General features: G+C 44.3%; 1 protein-coding gene across 1 annotated transcript in view; it reads left to right on the forward strand.

Annotated features, from left to right (window-relative positions):
* The window catches only part of CNBD2 (cyclic nucleotide binding domain containing 2), a 55,251-nt gene extending 32,249 nt beyond the window's left edge, over window positions 1–23,002 (forward strand). Inside the window, exons 10-12 of the mRNA XM_065893291.1 lie at window positions 1,885–2,005; window positions 17,061–17,224; window positions 22,684–23,002. Of these exons, the coding sequence (XP_065749363.1) occupies window positions 1,885–2,005; window positions 17,061–17,224; window positions 22,684–23,002 (604 nt within the window). The remainder of the gene's footprint in view (window positions 1–1,884; window positions 2,006–17,060; window positions 17,225–22,683) is intronic.
* Window positions 23,003–23,483: the final 481 nt, after the last annotated feature.

The following is a 23,483-nucleotide window of genomic DNA, read 5'->3' on the forward strand; positions in this document are numbered from 1 at the left end:
GATTCTGGTTGAAAAGGGGGATATAACTTACAGGGCAGAATGTCAGGGATGCTGGGGAGGGGGCGGAGGTAGCAATCACAGCTTGACCCCAAAGGTTGGGATGTGTGCAGAAGGCAGCCTCCAGAGGTCCTCTAGGTTTGATATGGGGACTGCCTTCCCTGCCTCCAGCTCACAGGGCCCCTTTAGGTGGTGGCTGCTTCCTTTCTCAGGGAACCCATCTGAAGAAGAAAGGGCAGGACACAGTTTTTGGTGATGACATTCTGTTTGTATATCACTGGGCCTTTTTGACCCTGAGCTTCTTTTTTTAAACATCTTTATTGGAGTATAATTGCTTTACAATGGCTTGTTGGTTTCTGCTGTATAACAAAGTGAATCAGCTATACATACACATACATACTCATATCTCCTTGACTCTGAGCTTCTTAAGGAAAGTCTGCTCATTTAAGGGAGGCAGTAGATAAGTGCTTTGGAGTCAGTCCAATCTGGGTTTGAATCCTGGCTTGGCCACTTATTTTAGCTCTGTGTCCCTGTGCAAGGGACTTGACCTCTCTAAGCCTCAGTTTCCTGGTCTGTAGCTAACAGCATCTAAGTCTCAGTTTGTTGTAAACCAGCAGTTAAATGAGATAATGATAATTATAGCTAACACTTATGGAAATGACTCTGTGCCTGGTACTGGATTATCTAATTTAATTCTCCCAACAACCGTACAAGGTAAGTACTGCTATTATCACTCACATCTTTCAGGTGAGAAAACCAAGGTACAGGGAGAGATTAAGTTACTTATTCAAGGTCACACAGATAGAAAGTGGCAGAGTCAGGATTCAAACCTGAGCAGCTTTTTAGTGCTCAGTCTTGCTATCTGGTATGATGGTCGTGACAGAAACAAGGTGGATGCACAATGAAGGCTGTGCTTTTTGCCTTTCCTGGAGAGGAAGGGACACTCAGTGGGCACTGGCCTAGAGGCAGCTCAGTGCCTGCCCCTTCATTACATATGAAGTAAAAATATCATACTAATAATGGCATCAGTGTCACAATCTCCCTGGTGCCCCCGGGGAATCCTTTGCCTGTTAACACTTCCAGCCTGCTTACCTCCATAATGCACACCCTGTGGTTGCTTTGTTGTTTTTACCTCTGATGGATACTCTTTCCAAAGGATCCAGTGTTTGAAATCCCAATCCTAGTTCTTCTGAAGGTAGAGATGGAACAGACTTAGTTTCTCTGCTGTAAATAGTGAGGGAAAAGAGGACAGGCTGTCCCCACAGTAAAAAATAAAAGACATATGCTGGGCATGTCCTGGGAGGCAAGAATGGAAGCCTACCTTGTGTATATGTTGGGTGAGTTCAGCTATGCTCTCAGCTAATGAATAATCCTTTCCCTGCCTCTAATCCAGATAGCATACTTTGTCTCTTCCTTCTACCTAGCCTGAGACCAAAGAAAGCACAACAGGGTTGCCTGTGTAAAAATCACTCCAACGTGAACAAAGTACCGAGTCTACAGATCACTCAGGGAAACCCGGTTTTGTGAACAAACAAATGAAGCCATCTCTTCTCTGCCTGCCTCTCAAGAAGAGCCCCAACCTCCGCTGTGTCCCCAGGGGGACAGAGCTTACTCTTTCTCAAACTAGTCTTTCTATTTTTAGACAGCTCTGACTTAGAAATCCCTTCCTTGTGCTGAGCATTAAGACAGCCAGCCTGGACTTCTCACCCATCAGGCCTGGCTCACGTGCATGTCTTCTCCCTATTAAACCTCTCCAAATCCTGACAGTTTTCTCACCACCTGGGAGAAGGGAGGGGCGATCTCAATTGAATGGGGGCTGCTTATCCAGGGCTTCATGAACTGGCTGTGTTACAAATGAGTTCTCTTTAACAAGGTGTCAAATTTCAGATCCAGGTGTCCTCATTTCATCGAGTGTCCTATGATTGATACGAAGTATGGTGATCTCCCCAAGGAGGCTGCAGTGGGGGCCTACGTGAAGATTCACACCGTGGAGCAAGGAGAAATCTTGGTAAGTGTGCAGAGAGCCTTGTTCACAATAGAGTGTGTAACATGAAGGGCTGGGGGTGCTAAGTAATGAGAGTAAATGTTTAAAATCATCCTGTTCTAAATTCGGTGAAATTAAGGAATATTGTTTGATTTTTTTAAGATATGATAATGGTATCATGGTTATGTTTTTTAAAGAGTCTTTATGGGACTTCCCTGGCGGTCCAGTGGTTAAGACTCCGCACTTCCGTTGCCGGGGACATGGGTTCTATCCCTGGTTGGGGAACTGAGATCCCACGTGCCACGCAGGGCAGCCATAAATAAATAAATAAATAAATAAGAGTCCTTACATTTAGGAGATACATATCCAGATATTTACAGATAAAATGATATGACATCTGGGACTTGCTTTAAAATAATCCAGGAACAAGGCAAGGATGTCCCTTCTCACTACTATTCAACATTGTTTTGGAAGTCCTAGCTAGTGCATTAAGAAAAGGAAGTTAAACACATACAGGTTGGGAAGGAAAAAATATAGCTGTCTTTGTTTGCAGATGACATGATTGTCTATATAGACAATTCTAAAGAATCAAAAAAACAAAACAACAACAAAAAAGAACAAATAAACTTCCTGGAGCTAATAAATGATTATAGCAAGGTCACAGGGTATAAGGCAATGAACAATTGTAATTTGAAATAAAAAACACAATGTCATTTACAATAGTAACAAAAAATGAAATACTTAGGTATAAATCTAACAAAATATGTTCAGGATCTATATGCAGAAAACTATATAACTATAATGAAAAAATTCAAGGAAGATTTAAATAAATGGAGAAATATTCTATGTTCATGGACTGGAAGACTCAGTATTGTTAACATGTCAGTTTATCCCAACTTGATGTATAGATTCAATGCAATCCCAATCAAAATCCCAACAAGTTATTTTGTGGATATTGAAAAACTAATGCTAAAATTTATATGGAAAGGTGAATATAAACAAACTGATAAATCCATACAATGAAATATTATTTGGCAATAAAAAGAAATTAGCGGGGCTTCCCTGGTGGCGCAGTGGTTGAGAGTCCGCCTGCCGATGCAGGGGACATGGGTTCGTGCCCCGGTCCGGGAAGATCCCACATGCTGTGGAGCGGCTGGGGCCGTGAGCCATGGCCGCTGAGCCTGCGCGTCCGGAGCCTGTACTCTGCAACGGGAGAGGCCACAGCAGTGAGAGGCCCGCGTACTGCAAAAAAATAAATAAATAAAAAATAAATAAATTAGCTAGGGCACCATGAAAAGACATGGAAAAATTAAATGAATATTCTTTTTTGGCTGCACCAAGTATGGCTTGTGGGATCTTAGTTCCCCAACCAGGGACTGAACCCGGCCCCAGCAGTGAAAGCCCAGAATCCTAACCACTGGACCACCAGGGAATTCCCTAAATGAATATTTCTAAGGGAAAGAAGCCAGTATGAAAAGATGAAGTATTGTATGATTCTAATTATGTGACATTTTGGAAGAGGCAAAAATATGGATATAGAAAAATGGTCACCGGAGGTTTGGAATTCAGGGGGAGGGATAAATAAGTAAAGCACAGGGGATTTTTAGGGCAATAAAATTACTCTGTAATTACTGTAATGGTAGATACAAAACATTAAGCACTTATCAAAACCCATAGAACTTTACAGCACAGAGTGAACCTTAATGTATGCAATTTGTAACAACAACAAAAATCATTTAGGAGATGGGGAGGGGGATCCCCCAGGAAGAAATGCAGACTGAGGAGAGAATCTAACAATATTACAAATCTATGAACCAACTTCAGTGAAGAGGATGGGAGAGAAGGTCCTGACCTAAGTAACTTTGGAGATGAGTGGAGTCTCTGAGACTGAAAACAAAAGGAACTGCACATGATCATTGTACTCTATGACAAAGTTTTTTCCATGGGTGTGTGGATTAACAATCCTGATACTGCTATACGTGTATACTGAAATGTGTCAATTAAGTAAATGAATGGCAGAGGGTAGGAGCCAGGTTTTTCACCATTGGAGTGGAAATATACAGATATGCAAGGGGAGGAGGCTAGAATGATCCATGTGGTAATGGATTAGAGTTGCAGACATCATGTGAATTTATGTCTATCGTAATATAGATACAGATGGTTCCATAAAGAAATATTTATAGGTATATGTATAAACATGTATCTTTTGCTCTGTTAGCCGACAGGGCCTAAAAGAAATGACACACACCAGTAGCAATGAGCACACATAGCGCCCAGATCTTGGTTCCTAATACCATTCTTCAAAAGAAACAAGGGCTCTTTGGTTGAGTCTAGAACCAGGACAAGATATATATGAGTGAGCCTGGAGCCTTTTGTAGTGCCAGGAAATAAGGATGTGCTGGGGAGAAAATCCCTACATTGATGGGAGTGGGCATATCAAAGGAACACAGGGGCCAACTGAAAGAGCTCCCAGTGGCCAAAGCTGGAACAATCAGAACAACTAAATAAAGTAGTATTGGATTATAACCCAAAGTACAAAATAAACGTCTGTGAGTACATATTGATATAATGAATAAATTAATAAACAGGGGAGAAAAGACAAATCTCCCATGCAGAAGAATTCCAAATAATTTATGTAGACACTCTGCCCTAAAAGAGAGGGTATATAACTCACCGCTCCTTCGGTGTGGGCTGCACATAGTGACTTCCTTCCAAGAGTACATGATAGAAAGGAGGAAAAAGAGAATAATTTCACAGAGGAAAAACCATTGAGTGAGCAGTGCTTCCTCTCTCAGGTGATCAAGGCCAAGATCAACAGTAATAAATCATGCTGATAGTATGTCCCCTTAATATGAGATTATAAAAGTGGGATGTGGTGTGATGAAAATGGCACGCTCTTCCCAATAACCCATAACCCCAGTCTAATCGTGAGGAAAATCAGACAAATTCTAATAGTGGGGCGACCGGTACTCCTCAAAACTGTGAAGATCATCCTGAACAAGGTAAGTCTGAGAAAGTGCCACAGCCAAGAGGAGCCTAAAGGGACATGACAATTAAATGTAATGCTGTGTCCTGGATAGGACTGTGGAAGAGAAAAAGGAAATTTAAATAACTCGTTGGCTTCAGTTATTGATTATGTATCCATATTGGTTCATTAATTGTAACAAAGGTATCACAGTTAATGTGAGATCTTAACAGGAAACCGAGGGCAGGGTATATGGGAACTCTGTACTATCTTCTCAATTTTTCTGTTAAGTCTAAAACTGTTCTAAAGAAAAGTCTATTCATGAAGTCATTACAGTGACTGTGACTGTGAACTTGTATATTTTCCTTAGTGATCTATACGCATCTCTATAGTAGGGATTGTCTCAGAACCCAGCACAGAGACTGTCAGTTATTAAAATTTCAATAAATATATGTCCATGAATAGAGTTTCATTACTCATGGAAATCTGGTAAATGTATGTCAGGAGCTCACAGAGCCAGAATCTGAATCTGAAACCTGAATCTGAAAGTGTTGAATAATATGAAAAAATAAAGGACATACAAAAGGAAAAAAAAAAGTCTATTAGGGCTTCCCTAGTGGCACAGTGGTTGAGAGTCCGCCTGCCGATGCAGGGGACAGGGGTTCGTGCCCTGGTCCAGGAAGATCCCACATGCCGCGGAGCGGCTGGGCCCGTGAGCCATGGCCGCTGAGCCTGCGCGTCTGGAGCCTGTGCTCCGCAATGGGAGAGGCCACAACAGTGAGAGGCCCGTGTACCGAAAAAAAAAAAAAAAAAAGTAATTATCCAGGGACATCCCTGGCTGTCCAGTGGTTAACACTTCGCCTTCCAATGCAGGGGCTGCGGGTTCGATCCCCGGGGAGCTAAGATCCCACATGCCTTGCAGCCAAAAAACCAAAACATTAAACAGAAGCAATATTGTAACAAATTCAGTAAAGACTTTAAAAATGGTTCCCTTAAAAAAAAATCTTTAAAAAAAAGTAATTCTCCCATAGTGGAGGGGGGATGTATGGGTGAAACAAACTTGGCCATGAGTTGACCACTGTGGGAGCTGGGCCATAGGTGCTGGAGCTGGGTGGGCGGGTGAGCTGTACGGGGAGGGCACGAGGCCTCCTGGTGGGTAGCGATGCACCTCAGTCTTCCTGGAGGTGGGGGGACTGTCTTCTGATGTATGGTCATCGTTGTTGCCATGAATCTCCAGGGTCCTCACCCAGTGCTGTGCTGAGCTCTTAATGCTCCTGCTCTGGCCTGTGCGCCACCCCCCCCAAACCCCCCCACCCCCCACCCCCCAGCCCCCCACCCCCCCACCCCCCCCCCCCAAGGCAGGGAGGTCAGCCCAGCACTGTCTGGAGCCCCAGGCCCTAGCACAGCCCTCAGTCAATACCGCGTGAATATTTCTGAGCTTTTCAGCAGCTCTTATTTTTGCTCAGTAAAACTCTGCCTTCTACAATTTTTAAGGAGCTCCGACCCCCCACTTACCCATCCCCCCAAGAACAAACAGAAATCAGCTTCCTTGCCACATGGTGGCCTCTTAGGTATTTAAAGAATGCTGTTTTGTTTTTCATTCAGCATCTGTGCCCTGTTAATTATTTTCTTATGCAGGGAAAACATTCCTCCATTCCTTCAGTCTTCATGTGATATAGTTTCCAGCCTTCTCACTTCCGTTTCCCTGCAGTTTCAGTGTCTCAGAGTGAGGTGCTCAGGACTGGACACAGGCCACCTGAGGCCAGGCACCTGCCGTGCATGCAGCCTCGTGGGCTGCCCGCGGAGGAGCCAGGATGCCTGGCACCCTGGGTGCATGGAGGAACCACAGGGCAGACAAGGCATTGCTCACTCTGGTAGAGGGTGACAGGAGCGGGAGGCTGTGGAAGGTGGAACAAGAGGGACTTGGGACTTGATTCTCTAAGCAATCCTGGAAGGCTCGGAGCAAGGCCCTGACTGCCTCATTCACCACACAGGACCCAGGGCAGAGAAACTCCCACCACCAAATATTCATTAACGAGATCCTGTTGAAGAAAATGCCTGTGATGTGCCTTTGGTAAAATTCTGTTTTCCCTGCTTTCAAGGCCCTGGCTTCATTTGCAGGAGAATGAATGGTAACAGCTGTGACTGTATTCACCTACCAGGAGGTAGGAGATCACATTTTCCTTTGGAGGCAGGAGTGTAGAGCTGAGTCAGCCCTGGAAACAGCAGAGCTTGGGGCCTGGAGTAAAGAGACCCAGCTTTTGAGCCAGGGGGTGTAGGGGAACCAGCTTCTCCAGGGAATAGGCGGGCTGAGGCCTCAGACATGGTCAAGACTGGGCAGAGCAGCAGGGAGATGGCAGATGGGCCACCTCACATATTGTAGTTTTTGCTTCTAATTAGCTTGCTGTGTGGCCTTGGGCAAATCACTTCTACCTCTCTGAATCTGAACCCTCATCAGAAAATGAGGACATTCACCTGGGTGAGCTGCTGACTCTAATGTTCTATGATTCCGTTGGAGCATTCACTCAGCAGATATTTCTTGAGGATCTATCATGCCCCAAGCATGGCCCAAAGTGCCACTGTGGGTGAGTAAACTGACATTATTCTTGCCCTTATGGGGCTAATGACGTAGTCTGGAGACAGACAGTAAACAGATAAAGCAGCAAACACACAAAAAGTTTTTTTTTTTTTTTTTTGCAGTACGCGGGCCATTCACCGTTCTGGCCTCTCGTGTTGCGGAGCACGGGCTCCAGACACACAGGCTCAGCGGCCATGGCTCACGGGCCCAGCCGCTCCACAGCATGTGGGATCTTCCCAGACCGGGGCACGAACCCATGTCCCCTGCATCGGCAGGCAGACTCTCAACCACTGCACCACCAGGGAAGACCACACAGAAAGTTTTAAATTGCTGTTGGGAATGGAACAGAAAGCTGAGTTGAAGGGGGTGGTCTTCCTAAACGGAGTGGTCAGGGAAGGCTGCTCTAAGGCAGCGATATTTAAGCTGGGACCTGAATGACAAAAGGAATAAACTGTAGACAACCTGGGGGGAAGAGTGTTCCGGACAGAGGAACAGCAGGTTGAGCCTGAGGCAGGAAGCAGCCTGGCATGTTGAGGGGACTGGAAGGGAGGGCAGCATGGCTGAAACAGAGTAAACGAGGCAGGAGCCTTACAAGGGTGAGATAGCCAAAGCATCAGTGGCCACGATGAAGAGTTCTGCTTTATCCTGGGAGCTTTGGGAAGCTACTTGAAGACCTGACTCTGGCTGGAATGCGTGGGGTGGAGTGGAGATGGATAACAGTGCCTGCTGACGGTACTGCCCTCAGTGAGGCCCTGGACAGATTGCTGGTTCAAATCCCGGCTCCACCACTTTCTGTCTTGTTACCTTGGGCAGGTTAGTTAACTTTGTGCCTCAGTTTTCCTCGCAGTGTAGTGGTTAAAAGCATGGACTCTAAAGGCAGGCCCGTCCGTATTCAAATCCTAGCTTTATTGCTTCTTGTGCTGTATGATGTTGGATAAGTTTCTTAACCTCATCAGCATCCTCTGTAAAATGATGATCATAGAAGGACTCACCTCATGGGGTTCTAGTGAGGGTTCCATGAGCTAACACACCCCAAAGCTACAAGAGGGCCTGGGATTTAGTGAAGGCTCATTAAACATTAGCTGGTGCTGTCATCACCGTCATCATCATCGTCATCATTGTCATTGTAATTATAAGATACATGACCTTTGCAAGTAAATTTCCTTTTTTGAACCTTACTTTCCACATCTGAGGCTGATAATCCCTATATCGCCGGGTGGTTGTGAGGATTACGTCTACACACATGTTTCTCCCACACAGTAGGAGCTAAAGAGCAGCCATCTGGCTTCTGTGCAAGGCCTGGCACAGGTCAGAAGGGCCTTTATGCCCATTGCACTGAGCACAACTAAAGTGTGAGGAGCTTCACGTCTCCCAGAGCATCCTCACACACCACACCATCTTGTTTGGACCTTCAACAACTTCATAAGAAAGATAACACATCTCCATTCCAGTCTTACCAAGGAGAGACAAGGCCAGGGCTCAGGCTAGATGGTCATTCTTCAAGGTCTGGAACCCAAATGGTGGTAGTGTGGGTGAGGGCGGGGAAGGGGAAGCTGTTCCAAACCCTACTTCACATCTCTTTTTTTCTTTTTTCTTCATTTTAACATCTTTATTGGAGTATAATTGCTTTACAATGGTGTGTTAGTTTCAGCTTCACAACAAAATGAATCAGTTATATATATACATATGTTCCCATATCTCTTCCCGCTTGCGTCTCCCTCCCTCCCACCCCCCCATCCCACCCCTCCAGGCGGTCACAAAGCACCAAGCTGATCTCCCTGTGCTATGTGGCTGCTTCCCACTAGCTATCTACCTTACATTTAGTAGTGTATATATGTCCATGCCTCTCTCTCGCTTTGTCACCGTTTACCCTTCCCCCTCCCCATAGCCTCAAGTCCATTCTCTAGTAAGTCTGTGTCTTTATTCCTGTTTCACCCCTAGGTTCTTCATGACATTTTTTCCCCTTAAATTCCATATATATGTGTTAGCATACGGTATTTGTCTCTCTCTTTCTGACTTACTTCACTCTGTATGACAGACTCTAGGTCTATCCACCTCATTACAAATAGCTCAATTTCGTTTCTTTTTATGGCTGAGTAATATTCCATTGTATATATGTGCCACATCTTCTTTATCCATTCATCCGATGATGGACACTTAGATTGTTTCCATCTCTGGGCTATTGTAAATAGAGCTGCAATGAACATTTTGGTACATGACTCTTTTTGAATTATGGTTTTCTCAGGGTATATGCCCAGTAGTGGGATTGCTGGGTCATATGGTAGTTCTATTTGTAGTTTTTTAAGGAACCGCCATACTGTTCTCCACAATGGCTGTATCAATTTACATTCCCACCAACAGTGTAAGAGGGTTCCCTTTTCTCCACACTCTCTCCAGCATTTATTGTTTCTAGATTTTTTGATGATGGCCATTCTGACAGGTGTGAGATGATATCTCATTGTAGTTTTGATTTGCATTTCTCTAATGATTAGTGATGTTGAGCATTCTTTCATGTGTTTGTTGACACTCTGTATATCTTCTTTGGAGAAATGTCTATTTAGGTCTTCTGCCCATTTTTGGATTGGGTTGTTTGTTTTTTTGTTATTACGCTGCATGAGCTGCTTATAAATTTTGGAGATTAATCCTTTGTCAGTTGCTTCATTTGCAAATATTTTCTCCCATTCTGAAGGTTGTCTTTTGGTCTTGTTTATGGTTTCCTTTGCTGTGCAAAAGCTTTTAAGTGTCATTAGGTCCCATTTGTTTACTTTTGTTTTTATTTCCATTTCTCTAGGAGGTGGGTCAAAAAGGACCTTGCTGTGATTTATGTCATAGAGTGTCCTGCCTATGTTTTCCTCTAAGAGTTTGATCGTTTCTGGCCTTATATTTAGGTCTTTAATCCATTTTGAGCTTATTTTTGTGTATGGTGTTAGGGAGTGATCTAATCTCATACTTTTACATGTAGCTGTCCAGTTTTCCCAGCACCACTTATTGAAGAGGCTGTCCTTTCTCCACTGTACATTCCTGCCTCCTTTATCAAAGATAAGGTGACCATATGTGCGTGGGTTTATCTCTGGGCTTTCTATCCTGTTCCATTGATCTATATTTCTGATTTTGTGCCAGTACCATACTGTCTTGATTACTGTAGCTTTGTAGTATAGTCTGAAGTCAGGAAGCCTGATTCCTCCAGCTCCGTTTTTCGTTCTCAAGATTGCTTTGGCTATTTGGGGTCTTTTGTGTTTCCATACAAATTGTGAAATTTTTTGTTCTAGTTCTGTAAAAAATGCCAGTGGTAGTTTGATAGGGATTGCATTGAATCTGTAGATTGCTTTGGGTAGTAGAGTCATTTTCACAATGTTGATTCTTCCAATCCAAGAACATGGTATATCTCTCCATGTATTTGTATCATCTTTAATTTCTTTCATCAGTGTCTTATAATTTTCTGCATACAGGTCTTTTGTCTCCTTAGGTAGGTTTATTCCTAGATATTTTATTCTTTTTGTTGCAGTGGTAAATGGGAGTGTTTTCTTGATTTCACTTTCAGATTTTTCATCCTTAGTGTATAGGAATGCCAGAGATTTCTGTGCATTAATTTTGTATCCTGCTACTTTACCAAATTCATTGATTAGCTCTAGTCGTTTTCTGGTAGCATCTTTAGGATTCTCTATGTATAGTATCATGTCATCTGCAAATAGTGACAGCTTTACTTCTTTTCTGATTTGGATTCCTTTTGTTTCCTTTTTTTCTCTGATTGCTGTGGCTAAAACTTCCAAAACTATGTTGAATAAGAGTGGTGAGAGTGGGCAACCTTGTCTTGTTCCTGATCTTAGTGGAAATGCTTTCAGTTTTTCACCATTGAGGACGATGTTGGCTGTGGGTTTGTCATATATGGCCTTTATTATGTTGAGGAAAGTTCCCTCTATGCCTACTTTCTGCAGGGTTTTTATCATAAATGGGTGTTGAATTTTGTCAGAAGCTTTCTCTGCACCTATTGAGATGATCATATGGTTTTTCTCCTTCAATTTGTTAATATGGTGTATCACGTTGATTGATTTGCGTATATTGAAGAATCCTTGCATTCCTGGAATAAACCCCACTTGATCATGGTGTATGATCCGTTTAATGTGCTGTTGGATTCTGTTTGCTAGTATTTTGTTGAGGATTTTTGCATCTATGTTCATCAGTGATATTGGCCTGTAGTTTTCTTTCTTTGTGACATCCTTGTCTGGTTTTGGTATCAGGATGATGGTGGCCTCGTAGAATGAGTTGGGGAGTGTTCCTCCCTCTGCTATATTTTGGACGAGTTTGAGAAGGATAGGTGTTAGCTCTTCTCTAAATGTTTGATAGAATTCGCCTGTGAAGCCATCTGGTCCTGGGCTTTTGCTTGTTGGAAGATTTTTAATCACAGTTTCAATTTCAGTGCTTGTGATTGGTCTGTTCATATTTTCTATTTCTTCCTGATTCAGTCTTGGCAGGTTGTGCCTTTCTAAGAATTTGTCCATTTCTTCCAGGTTGTCCATTTTATTGGCATAGAGTTGCTTGTAGTAATCTCTCATGATCTTTTGTATTTCTGCAGTGTCAGTTGTTACTTCTCCTTTTTCATTTCTAATTCTATTGATTTCAGTCTTCTCCCTTTTTTTCTTGATGAGTCTGGCTAATGGTTTATCAATTTTGTTTATCCTTTCAAAGCACCAGCTTTTAGTTTTATTGATCTTTGCTATCATTTCCTTCATTTCTTTTTCATTTATTTCTGATCTGATTTTTATGATTTCTTTCCTTCTGCTAACTTTGGGGTTTTTTTGTTCTTCTTTCTCTAATTGCTTTAGGTGCAAGGTTAGGTTGTTTATTCGAGATGTTTCCTGTTTCTTAAGGTAGGATTGGATTGCTATCAACTTCCCTCTTAGAACTGCTTTTGCTGCATCCCATAGATTTTGAGTCGTCGTGTCTCCATTGTCATTTGTTTCTAGGTATTTTTTGATTTCCTCTTTGATTTCTTCAGTGATCACTTCGTTATTAAGTAGTGTATTGTTTAGCCTCCATGTGTTTGTATTTTTTACAGATCTTTTCCTGTAATTGATATCTAGTCTCATAGCATTGTGGTTGAAAAAGATACTTGATATAATTTCAATTTTCTTAAATTTACCAAGGCTTGATTCGTGACCCAAGATATGATCTATCCTGGAGAATGTTCCATGAGCACTTGAGAAAAATGTGTATTCTGTTGTTTTTGGATGGAATGTCCTATAAATATCAATTAAGTCCATCTTGTTTAATGTATCATTTAAAGCTTGTGTTTCCTTATTTATTTTCATTTTGGATGATCTGTCCATTGGTGAAAGTGGGGTGTTAAAGTCCCCTACTATGAATGTGTTACTGTCGATTTCCCCTTTTATGACTGTCAGTATTTGCCTTATGTATTGAGGTGCTCCTATGTTGGGTGCATAAATATTTACAATTGTTATATCTTCTTCTTGGATCGATCCCTTGATCATTATGTAGTGTCCTTCTTTGTCTCTTCTAATAGTCTTTATTTTAAAGTCCATTTTGTCTGATATGAGAATTGCTATTCCAGCTTTCTTTTGGTTTCCATTTGCATGAAATACCTTTTTCCATCCCCTTACTTTCAGTCTGTATGTGTCTCTAGGTCTGAAGTGGGTCTCTTGTAGACAGCAAATATATGCATCTTGTTTTTGTATCCATTCAGCCAATCTGTGTCTTTTGGTGGGAGCATTTAGTCCATTTACATTTAAGGTAATTATCGATATGTGTGTTCTCATTCCCATTTTCTTAATTGTTTTGGGTTCGTTATTGTAGGTCTTTTCCTTCTTCTGTGTTTCTTGCCTAGAGAAGTTCCTTTAGCAGTTGTTGTAGAGCTGGTTTGGTGGTGCTGAACTCTCTCAGCTTTTGCTTGTCTGTAAAGGTTTTAATTTCCCCATCAAATCTGAATGAGATCCTTGCTGGGTAGAATAATCTTGGTTGCAGGTTTTTCTCCTTCAACACTTTCAATATGTCCTGCCACTCCCTTCTGGCTTGCAGAGTTTCTGCTGAAAGATCAGCTGTTAACCTTATGGGGATTCCCTTGTGTGTTATTTGTTGTTTTTCCCTTGCTGCCTTTAATATGTTTTCTTTGTATTTAATTTTTGACAGTTTGATTAATATGTGTCTTGGCGTATTTCTTCTTGGATTTATCCTGTATGGGACTCTCTGTGCTTCCTGGACTTGATTAACTATTTCCTTTCCCATATTAGGGAAGTTTTCAACTATAATCTCTTCAAATATTTTCTCAGTCCCTTTCTTTTTCTCTTCCTCTTCTGGAACCCCTATAATTCGAATGTTGGTGCGTTTAATGTTGTCCCAGAGGTCTCTGAGACTGTCCTCAGTTCTTTTCATTCTTTTTTCTTTATTCTGCTCTGCATTAGTTATTTCCACTATTTTATCTTCCAGGTCACTTATCCGTTCTTCTGCCTCAGTTATTCTGCTATTGATCCCATCTAGAGTATTTTTAATTTCATTTATTGTGTTGTTCATCATTGTTTGTTTCATCTTTAGTTCTTCTAGGTCCTTGTTAACTGTTTCTTGCATTTTGTCTATTCTATTTCCAAGATTTTGGATCATCTTTACTATCATTATTCTGAATTCTTTTTCAGGTAGACTGCCTATTTCCTCTTCATTTGTTAGGTCTGGTGGGTTTTTATCTTGCTCCTTCATCTGCTGTGTGTTTTTCTGTCTTTTCATTTTGCTTATCTTATTGTGTTTGGGGTCTCCTTTTTGCAGGCTGAAGGTTCGTAGTTCCTGTTGTTTTTGGTGTCTGTCCCCAGTGGCTAAGGTTGGTTCAGTGGGTTGTGTAGGCTTCCTGGTGGAGGGGACTAGTGCCTGTGTTCTGGTGGATGAGGCTGGATCTTGTCTTTCTGGTGGGCAGGTCCACGTCTGGTGGTGTGTTTTGGGGTGTCTGTCGACTTATTATGATTTTGGGCAGCCTCTCTGCTAATGGGTGGTGTTGTGTTCCTATCTTGCTAGTTGTTTGGCATAGGATGTCCAGCACTGTAGCTTGCTGGTCGTTGAGTGAAGCTGGGTGCTGGCGGTGAGGTGGAGATCTCTGGGAGATTTTCGCCGTTTGATATTATGTGCAGCTGGGAGGCCTCTTGTGGACCAGTGTCCTGAAGTTGGCTCTCCCGCCTCAGAGGCACAGCACTAACTCCTGGCTGCAGCACCAAGAGCCTTTCATCCACACCGCTCCTTAATTTGGGATGATTCGTTGTCTATTCATGTATTCCACAGATGCAGGGTACATCAAGTTGATTGTGGAGCTTTAATCTGCTGCTTCTGAGGTTGCTGGGAGAGATTTCCCTTTCTCTTCTTTGTTCTCACAGCTCCCAGGGGCTCAGCTTTGGATTTGGCCCCGCCTGTGCGTGTAGGTCGCTGGAGGGCGTCTGTTTGCTCAGACAGGACGGGGTTAAAAGATCCGCTGATTCGGAGGCTCTGGCTCACTCAGGCCGGGGGGTAGGGAGGGTCACGGAGTGCGGGGCGGCCTGCGGCGGCAGAGGCCAGCGTGACGTTGCACCAGCCTGAGGCGCGCCATGCGTTCTCCCAGGGGAGTTGTCCCTGGATCCCGGGACCCTGGCAGTGGCGAGCTGCACAGGCTCCCCGGAAGGGGGTGCGGATAGTGACCTGTGTTTGCACACAGGCTTCTTGGTGGCGGCAGCAGCGGCCTTAGCGTCCCATGTCTGTCTCTGGGGTCCGCACTTTTAGCCGCGGCTCGCGCCCGTCTCTGGAGCTCCCTTAAGCAGTGTTCTTAATCCCCTCTCCTCGCTCACCAGGAAACAAAGAGGGAAGAAAAAGTCTCTTGCCTCTTCGGCAGGTCCAGACTTTTCCCGGGACTCCCTCCTGGCTAGCGGTGCACTAACGCCCTGCAGGCTGTGTTCACGCCGCCAACCCCAGTCCTCTCCCAGCGCTCCGACAGAAGCCTGGGCCTCAGCTCCCAGCCCCGCCCGCCCCGTCGGGTGAGCAGACAAGCCTCTCGGGCTGGTGAGTGCCGGTCGGCCCGATCCTCTGCGCTGGAATCTCCCCGCTTTGCCCTCCGCACCCCTGTTGCTGTGCTCTCCTCCGCGGCTTCGAAGCTCCCCCACTCCGCCACCCGCAGTCCCCGCCCACGAAGGGGCTTTCTAGTGTGTGGACACTTTTCCTCCTTCACAGCTGCCTCCCGCTGGTGCAGGACCCGTCCCTATCCTTTTGTCTCTGTTTATTTTTTTCTTTTGCCCTAGCCAGGTACATGGGGGGTTCCTTGTCTTTTGGGAGGTCTGAGGTCTTCTGCCAGCATTCGGTAGGTGCTCCGTAGGAGTTGTTCCACGCGTAGATGTATTTCTGGTGTATCTGTGGGGAGGAAGGTGATCTCCGCGTCTTACTCTTCCGCCATCTTCCCGGAAGTCCCACATCTTTCAAACTGAGAATCCTTCAGAGTACATGAAGGGCAGGTATTTTCACCTCTATTTCACAGGTGAGCAAACAGTGGCCCAGGGACGGATAACTTTGCCCAAAGTCGCATGACAAGTAAGCATATGATCTTTCTTCTGAAGCAGGATTATTCTCAATCCCACACGGCCTCCATAGAGCAGAGCTCTTGGCGCTCAGGCTCAGCGGCCATGGCTCACGGGCCCAGCCGCTCTGCGGCATGTGGGATCTTCCCAGACCGGGGCACGAACCCATGTCGCCTGCATCGGCAGGCGGACTCTCAACCGCTGCGCCACCAGGGAAGCCCTGGCTGATATCTTCTTAAGCCCAAGACAGCTGGGCATTGTAGGCTCTGGACCATTGACCTCCCCTCCCCTCCTTGCCTGAGTCTTAATAGCCGAGAGGCTGAGTGAGCCCTGAATTGGGGTTTCAGCAGCAAAGACTCTGGTCCCGGCTTTGCCCCACCTCAGAGTGTCTCCTTACAAAGGGGGTTACACTCTGTAAAGCTGTGCTGGTTGATCTCCATCTCCCTTCCAGATATAACTGAGTAGGAATCCACGCCAGGAAGCCCAAGGGGCAACGGGAGCCGCACAGGAACTACCAGTGGCCCCAGAGCCCGTGAGGGACGGAAGGAACTAAGGCGACACACGCTTATGAAGGAAGCCCTGGAGGAAAGGGTGTGGGAGGGTGTGACAGCTGTAAAAGGGAAGATGTAGAAGAGGAGGATGAGCTGTCTGTCATAGTCCTAAGGAAGAGAAAACGGGCTGGCCTGACACAAAGAAGAGTCGAGACTGGACACCGGGGAAAGCTTGTAAAATGCCGGCGCCCGGCAAGCGACTGTGCGAGTGCGACTCTTACAGAGCCTGCTGCCCGTGGGCAGGACAACTGACAAAGTGCCTTGAGGGCTGTTCTAATGTGAGGAGCCCCAGGACTTTGATGTCATTAGCAAAGAGAGTTCTGGACTTTTCCCCGTCACTTGCTGAATGACCCCAGATGGATTCACCTCCTGTTCGGGGCCTTGTTTTGCCTACCCTGAAAATCTGCTTGTACAAGTGGATGGTCTCGAACTTTCTGGGACTTCTTTTTTCTAGGGCCTTCACCAGATCCTCCTCCCGGAGAGCCAGCGTGACACTCGGCCCTTGATCCTGGTGAGCCTGGGAGCTGAGGTGATACGGGTTAGGAAAGAGAAGTTTTGCGAACTGATTGACAGTAAGACAATAGAAAAATTGTCGAAGTTCGAGATCAAGTACCCCAGGTCAGTGCTGGAAATGTGCGTACCTCCCACTAGATCAAATGAACAATTTTTTTGCCTCTTATTTTGGTAAAAGGAAGAAAAAAGTGATGATACGTAAAGCTGACACTGATAATTGTTGGTACACTCGAAATTGGCTCAGTCCTTTCGATAATAATTTTAGATAATAATGTTTCAAGGGACACAAAACTGTTCCTACTCTTTGAAGCAGTGGTCTACCTATGAATTTATCTGTATGTAATTAATTATAGGGAAAGCTACCTACACTAAGATGTTCATAGCTGCCATATTCATAATAGAAAAACAACCACCTTTACCCACATGTGTTACACCAGGGGGATAGTTTAGAAAACTGTGGTACATTCCCTTGATAGAAAGTAACTTTTATTTAAAAATCATAAGTAAATGAGTGATAAAATGCTACAAGAAAAGGATAGGGTACAAAATCGTATATATACATACTATGACTATGCCTTTGTAAAACACCTGAGAAAAATCTAGAAGGAAAATGAGCAAAAATGATAATATCTGTGGTATTGCCCAATTTGTAATAGTCATTCTCTCTGGAAGCTCGGACTAAAAGGGACTTTCTGGTTATAGTTATATATTCCTCTGATGTTTAATTGGTTTTGTAGTGAGTATGCATTTCTTTTATAATGAGGGAAAAAAGAGATATACTTTTAAAAGTTGTTGTCAGGGTATGACATTCCAAGTGGGTTTTTTTTTTTTTTTTTCGGTACACGGGCCTCTCACTGTTGTGACCTCCCCCGTTGCGGAGCACAGGCTCCGGATGCGCAGGCTTAGCAGCCATGGCTCACGGGCCCAGCCGCTCCGCGGCATGTGGGATCTTCCCGGACCGGGGCACGAACCCACGTCCCCTGCATCGGCAGGCGGACTCTCAACCACTGCGCCACCAGGGAAGCCCCAAGTGGGTTTTTTTCCCTTTATTCTCCAAATGTTTGTTAATGATGATATATTACTTTTATAATTAAAAAAGTTTATCTTGAAAGATTTGATAAAAAAGATTTCTTTTCATTATTTCCCTAGTTTCCAAATTTTCCAGAGTGAATACTTTTATAGTGTGAAAAACAACCTAATTTTTAGGTAAAAACGAATTTATTGTCTGGACTACTGGTCACAAAACTGTTTTGATCTAACACCGCTATTACTAAAGAGTGTTTGAGTGTATACCCGCTAGAATATATATATGATACAAATAATATATGTTATTTAATTTATTTTTATTTATTATGTCCATATATTGCTATATGAATATATCATCTATATTATAAACATGCAACAAATAGATCTTTAGAAAGAATAAGACAAAGATAAATATAAACGAAGTCCTACTGTTTACTTCACACAGCCCAGTGGATCTCTTTCACCTCCCTGGCTGACACCCTTACCCCCACTTTGGGATCCCCAGCCGAGACTCCTGTAGCCGTCTTACCGCTGGTCCCCTGCCTCGGTCTCTCCCTGCCAGATCCTTTCTGTATACTTTGCTCTTGCTAAAACCCAAATCTGGCCGCGTTAAACTCCTGCTTAAAACCTTTCCGTGGTATCTCACTGCCTGTAGGATACAGTGCAGACTCAGTGCCACGTAAATGGCCCTTAATTTTCTGACCCTTCAGCTCCCCTGCAGCACCTCCTGCCACCTCTAACCCACTCCAGCAACCCAGGCAGATTGCCTCCTGGACCTGAACATACTTGCCTTTGCCAGTGCAGGCCCTCTGCTTGCAATGCCACCCCTCAATCCTGCTCCTCTCCCCTTTATTTTCTGATAAATTTCTTCTCATTCTTTAAGATTCATATCCTCCAGAAAACCTTTCATGACTGATCCCAGGCTGGGCTAAGTACCCCTTTCTGTGCACTCATAATCCTCCCTACGTAGCTCTCACAGTGGCCACACCACGTTTTATTACAGCTGTTTACAGCTGCGTAGTTTTCGCACAGTTCTTTCCCCACCACTTGGTTAATTGCTTCGTGAACGCAGGGATTGGGCTTTATGCACCTTTCGTCTCTAGCACCTGTACAGTACCTGGCACATGGTAGATGCATGATAAACGTTGGGTCAGTGAATGAATAAATGGGACACACTTATTAGGGAAAACTGGAAAATGCTGAACATTTAAGAAGGTGAAGACCTTCTTAAATGCATTTGCATTCCTCCAACAATCTCAATTAGCGTTTTATGTATTTCCTTTCAGTATTTTTTTTTTACCGCATGGCTGTGTACCAAATAGGTATTTATCATTCAGGCACACAAAGCTTCATAATGGAGATCATACCGATTGTACAATTTTGCATCCTCCCTCCTTTTTCTTTTCTTGTGGTGATGCTGTGATCAGACATCGTTTTGTGGGCAGGTGTGGGAAGCAAGTGATTCCTGTGGTTGAGAAAGAGGAGGTGTGAAGGCAAGCAAATCTGTAGAGTTGCTTCAGCCGTGTCCAATAAGCACATGAAAGAATTTGACATGGGATCCATATGACCTTGGATAAGTCATTTTCCCTCCTCTAGGCTTCAGACTCCAATCTACAAAACAAGAAAATTAGACCAGAACAGTGTTTACCGAAGTATGGATCATATTCACAGAAGGCTTACAAGATGACTTTAGGTGGTACGCGGATTGTGAACAGCTATGTATTTATTCTAGTGTGAACTAGAAAAACAGGACTAGCTCACTAAACTGATTTGACAAACTTGTTGCTTAGAACAAAGCCAAAGTAAATAAGTAGAATTTTAAAAAATCATTAATAAAAGAACAGATGATATGTAGCTATGGTCCAAATTGGGGCAGTTTTGTGAAAAAAAAAAAAAAAGTTGGGAAACACTGGTGGTTCCTTGCAGTTCAGCGATGCCCCAATTCTCTGATTCCTGTGTACTACCAACATAAAAAATAGCTATTTAGAAAATAGCTACTCAAAAAAGGATTTAAGGAGCCTTAGCTTCTCACATAACATCTGGTACATGATGGGTGTCAGTTAATGTTGGTTGAATTGAAACTCAGAGGTTTATGTAGACTTGAGGGTGGCAGATGTTTGGGCACTCGGCATCTGTGCTGCCCAGTCAGCACTCTGCTGCAATCGTCTGCAATGCTGACAGATAGAATTCTCGCTTATTCATTAATTGTTGAACTCATGGGTTTCTAGCCTGCTAAAGCAGGCAGAAAATATAAGCATTATCTAGCTCAAATCCTCCATGTTTTAATTGAGGACTGTGAGGCCCAGGAAAGGGGACGTGACATCCTGCAGATCACACAGTCAGTTGGTGAGACACCTGTCCTGTGGATGCTACAGGCTAGCTTATCTGAAACCTCTCCCCCATGTAGAATCTGAACAGCTCAGTTCACAGGACAGAAGGGAAATCTCCAAGGCCCCAAATGAAGAGCAGCCTCAAAACAAAGCACAGAGTGTGATCTAGTGCTGGATTGCCAGGCAGGCATGGGGTGGGGTTGTGGCTGAGGGCACCATGGGCTGAAGTGTTGCATCCCGCAAGGACAGATGACACTTTCAGTTCAAGCGAGGCAGAGAGTGGAACTGGAATTGCTGCATGAAGCTGAGGACTTTAGAAGAGCTGCCCCATTTAGTGAAAGACTAGACTAGAAATCAGTGTGACCGTCGGCATCAGGAGTTTATGTGGAATCTTGTCTGTCTTAAGTTGGACTCTGGATCCAAAAAAAAAAAAAAAAAAAGATCCCTTAAGAATCTGTAAGCATGTGCTTGCCCCCTCATAGGTTTTGATGAGTTCCTCAGCCCCACTGAGCCTTAGTTTCCGTGTTTGTGAGATGGGGTGGTCCTGAGGATCAAATGAGTTAACAAGTGTAAAGTGCCTGGTCATGGTAAGTGTGAAGCAGAGTTAGATATTGTTATTTATTACGTAAGAAATTGGGAGTTAACGGGACTTTTTAGTTGGAGACTATCCAGTGGTGTGCTGGGAAATGTTCAACAAGCAGCTCTCTGGGAGATGGGAGGTAACCTGATTGGAAGTGTTTGCTGGTTTCTGTGGTGCACATACTACCGCCGTGGCCGGTTTTGAGCTACCAACCTGATGACGTCGAGCATGAAGTTGCTCTCGTGAGCTGGTAGGAGCTGACGCTGGCAATGCTGAGACCACCAAGACTAACTTGTAGCCCATTCTGACCTCTAGATTTTATATTAAGTTGATCTCTATGAATCAAAGTTGATTTTGTCCTGGTCAATATAATCTACCCAGAAGAATGCTCTAATGTGTTAGTGATTTATCAGAGTTGCCTCCTTAGGTGAGAGTATAGGTGAGTCAGTGGAAGTTGAGTTTGCCCTTCCCTTGCTGAGGTCTCAGAAGAAAATAAACCAATGAGTCCTGAGCCCATTCCACCCTCCCCCACTTCCCTCACCCTCATGTGCTATGAGGGAAGGGGGCAGAGTAGAGCCAGGGCACCAAGACCAGTCCAAGGTAGCTACCAATGGACTTTCTATCTCTATAGAGTGGCCTTGTCTGGACATTTCAGATCAATGGAACCATGTATATGTGACTGGCTTCTTATAGTGTTTTCAAGGTTCATTCATGTCTTAGCATGTATCAGTACTTCATTCATTTTTATTGTCAAATAATATTCCAGTGCATGGATATACCACTCTTTTATTTACCCATTCATCAGCTGATGGACAGTTGGGTTGTTTCCACTTTTTGGCTATTATGAATAATGCTGCTATGAACATTCTTGTTCAAGTTTTTGTGTGGACATATTTTTCATTTCTCTTGGGTATATACCTACGAGTGGAATTCCTGGGTCGTAAGTTAACTGTTTAACGTTTTGAGGAACTGCTGGACTGTTTTTTCAAAGTGGCTGCATCATTTTACATTCCTGGCAGCAATGCATTGGAACCCTCGCTCCAATATCTCCACATCCCCATTAACACTTATTATTATTTGTCTTTTTAATTATCATCATCCTAGTGGGCATAAGTGGTATCTTGTGTGGCTTTGGCTTACATTTCCCTGATGGCTAATGATCACGTACGTAATTTAAAATTTTCAGTAGCCACGTTATAAGAAATCAGAAGAAACGGGTGAAATTAACTGTAATAATATATTTTGTTGAATGCAGTATATCTAAAATGTTATCATTTCAACATGTAATCAACATAAAAATTACTGAGATATTCTGCATTCTTTTTTTTGTTGTTCTAAGTCTTTGAAATCTGGTGTGTATTTTATACTCAGAGCACACCTCTAATTCAGATTCATCACACTTCAGGTACTCAGTAGCCACATGTGGCTCGTGGCCACCACATGGAATAGTGCAGGTCTAGGTGATGAAGGTGTGGAAAGGTAAAGGAGGCAGAGGGAAGAGTCTGGGAAAAGGCACGGAGGTGGGACAGGGCTCAGTGTGTTTCGGGGCTGGAAGGAGGCAGGGCTGGGGGGGCAGGGGGCAGGCAGGAGCTCGTGTGGGAACCTCAGCATCTGGGCCTTGCCTTCAGCGATGAAGATGTGTGCCAGAAGTTCCTCAAGGAGAACTGCTGGAATGTCTTCCGGAAGGACCTGATGCGGCTGCTGGTGGAGCCTCGCCAGTGTCCACCATTCACCCCAATCCAGCCCAAGAAGAAAGGGATCTACAAGCCCAAGGCTGTGATGCTGGATTTGTGTAGCTTAGACAAGAAGACTAGACCTCGTCATCCCATTTTTATGGCACCGCAGAAATACCTCCCCCCACTGAGGATTGTCGAAGCCATTATAGCACCCCGGTACAAAATCCAAGAACTCCTGCCTCAGTATAAGAATGCAAGGGTCCTTGTTTAGAATCAATAAAAGATGTTGGGTTGACCCTAGTGTTTCCTGAATAACCACCATGGGAGTTGTGGGGCTTACAGTGGGGGATCCTGAGGGCTGAGCCATGGGTCCGGAGAGGTGTTTGGGGCAGCACCTGGGGCACTGTCTCTCTGGACACTTGTGGGACTGAGTAAGGGATGGTTGGGAGGCTGGGTGGGGATGGGTTAATCACTGGAGGTAGCCTCAGAGTGGGAGAATCTTATCTGAGGAGACAGATGGGAGACACAGAGGCAAGATGGGGTTGCAAACTCAAATGCCTTGCAAGGCCGGCAGGTCGTCTAAAGGAGTGTCACGGAAGGACTGGGGAGGCGGCAGGGAACGGTGGGGACTGGTGCGCACATTCCCCATACAGGGGGAGCCGCTGCTCCGTAGACCCAGTCAGTGGATGCCATGCCAGGAAGTAATGCAGGCCCGGTACTGCCAATCTTTAGATTTTTCAGGAGAACCCAGA

This window comes from Phocoena phocoena, chromosome 15, assembly GCF_963924675.1.
Source record: "Phocoena phocoena chromosome 15, mPhoPho1.1, whole genome shotgun sequence".
Taxonomy (NCBI): Eukaryota; Metazoa; Chordata; class Mammalia; order Artiodactyla; family Phocoenidae; genus Phocoena; species Phocoena phocoena.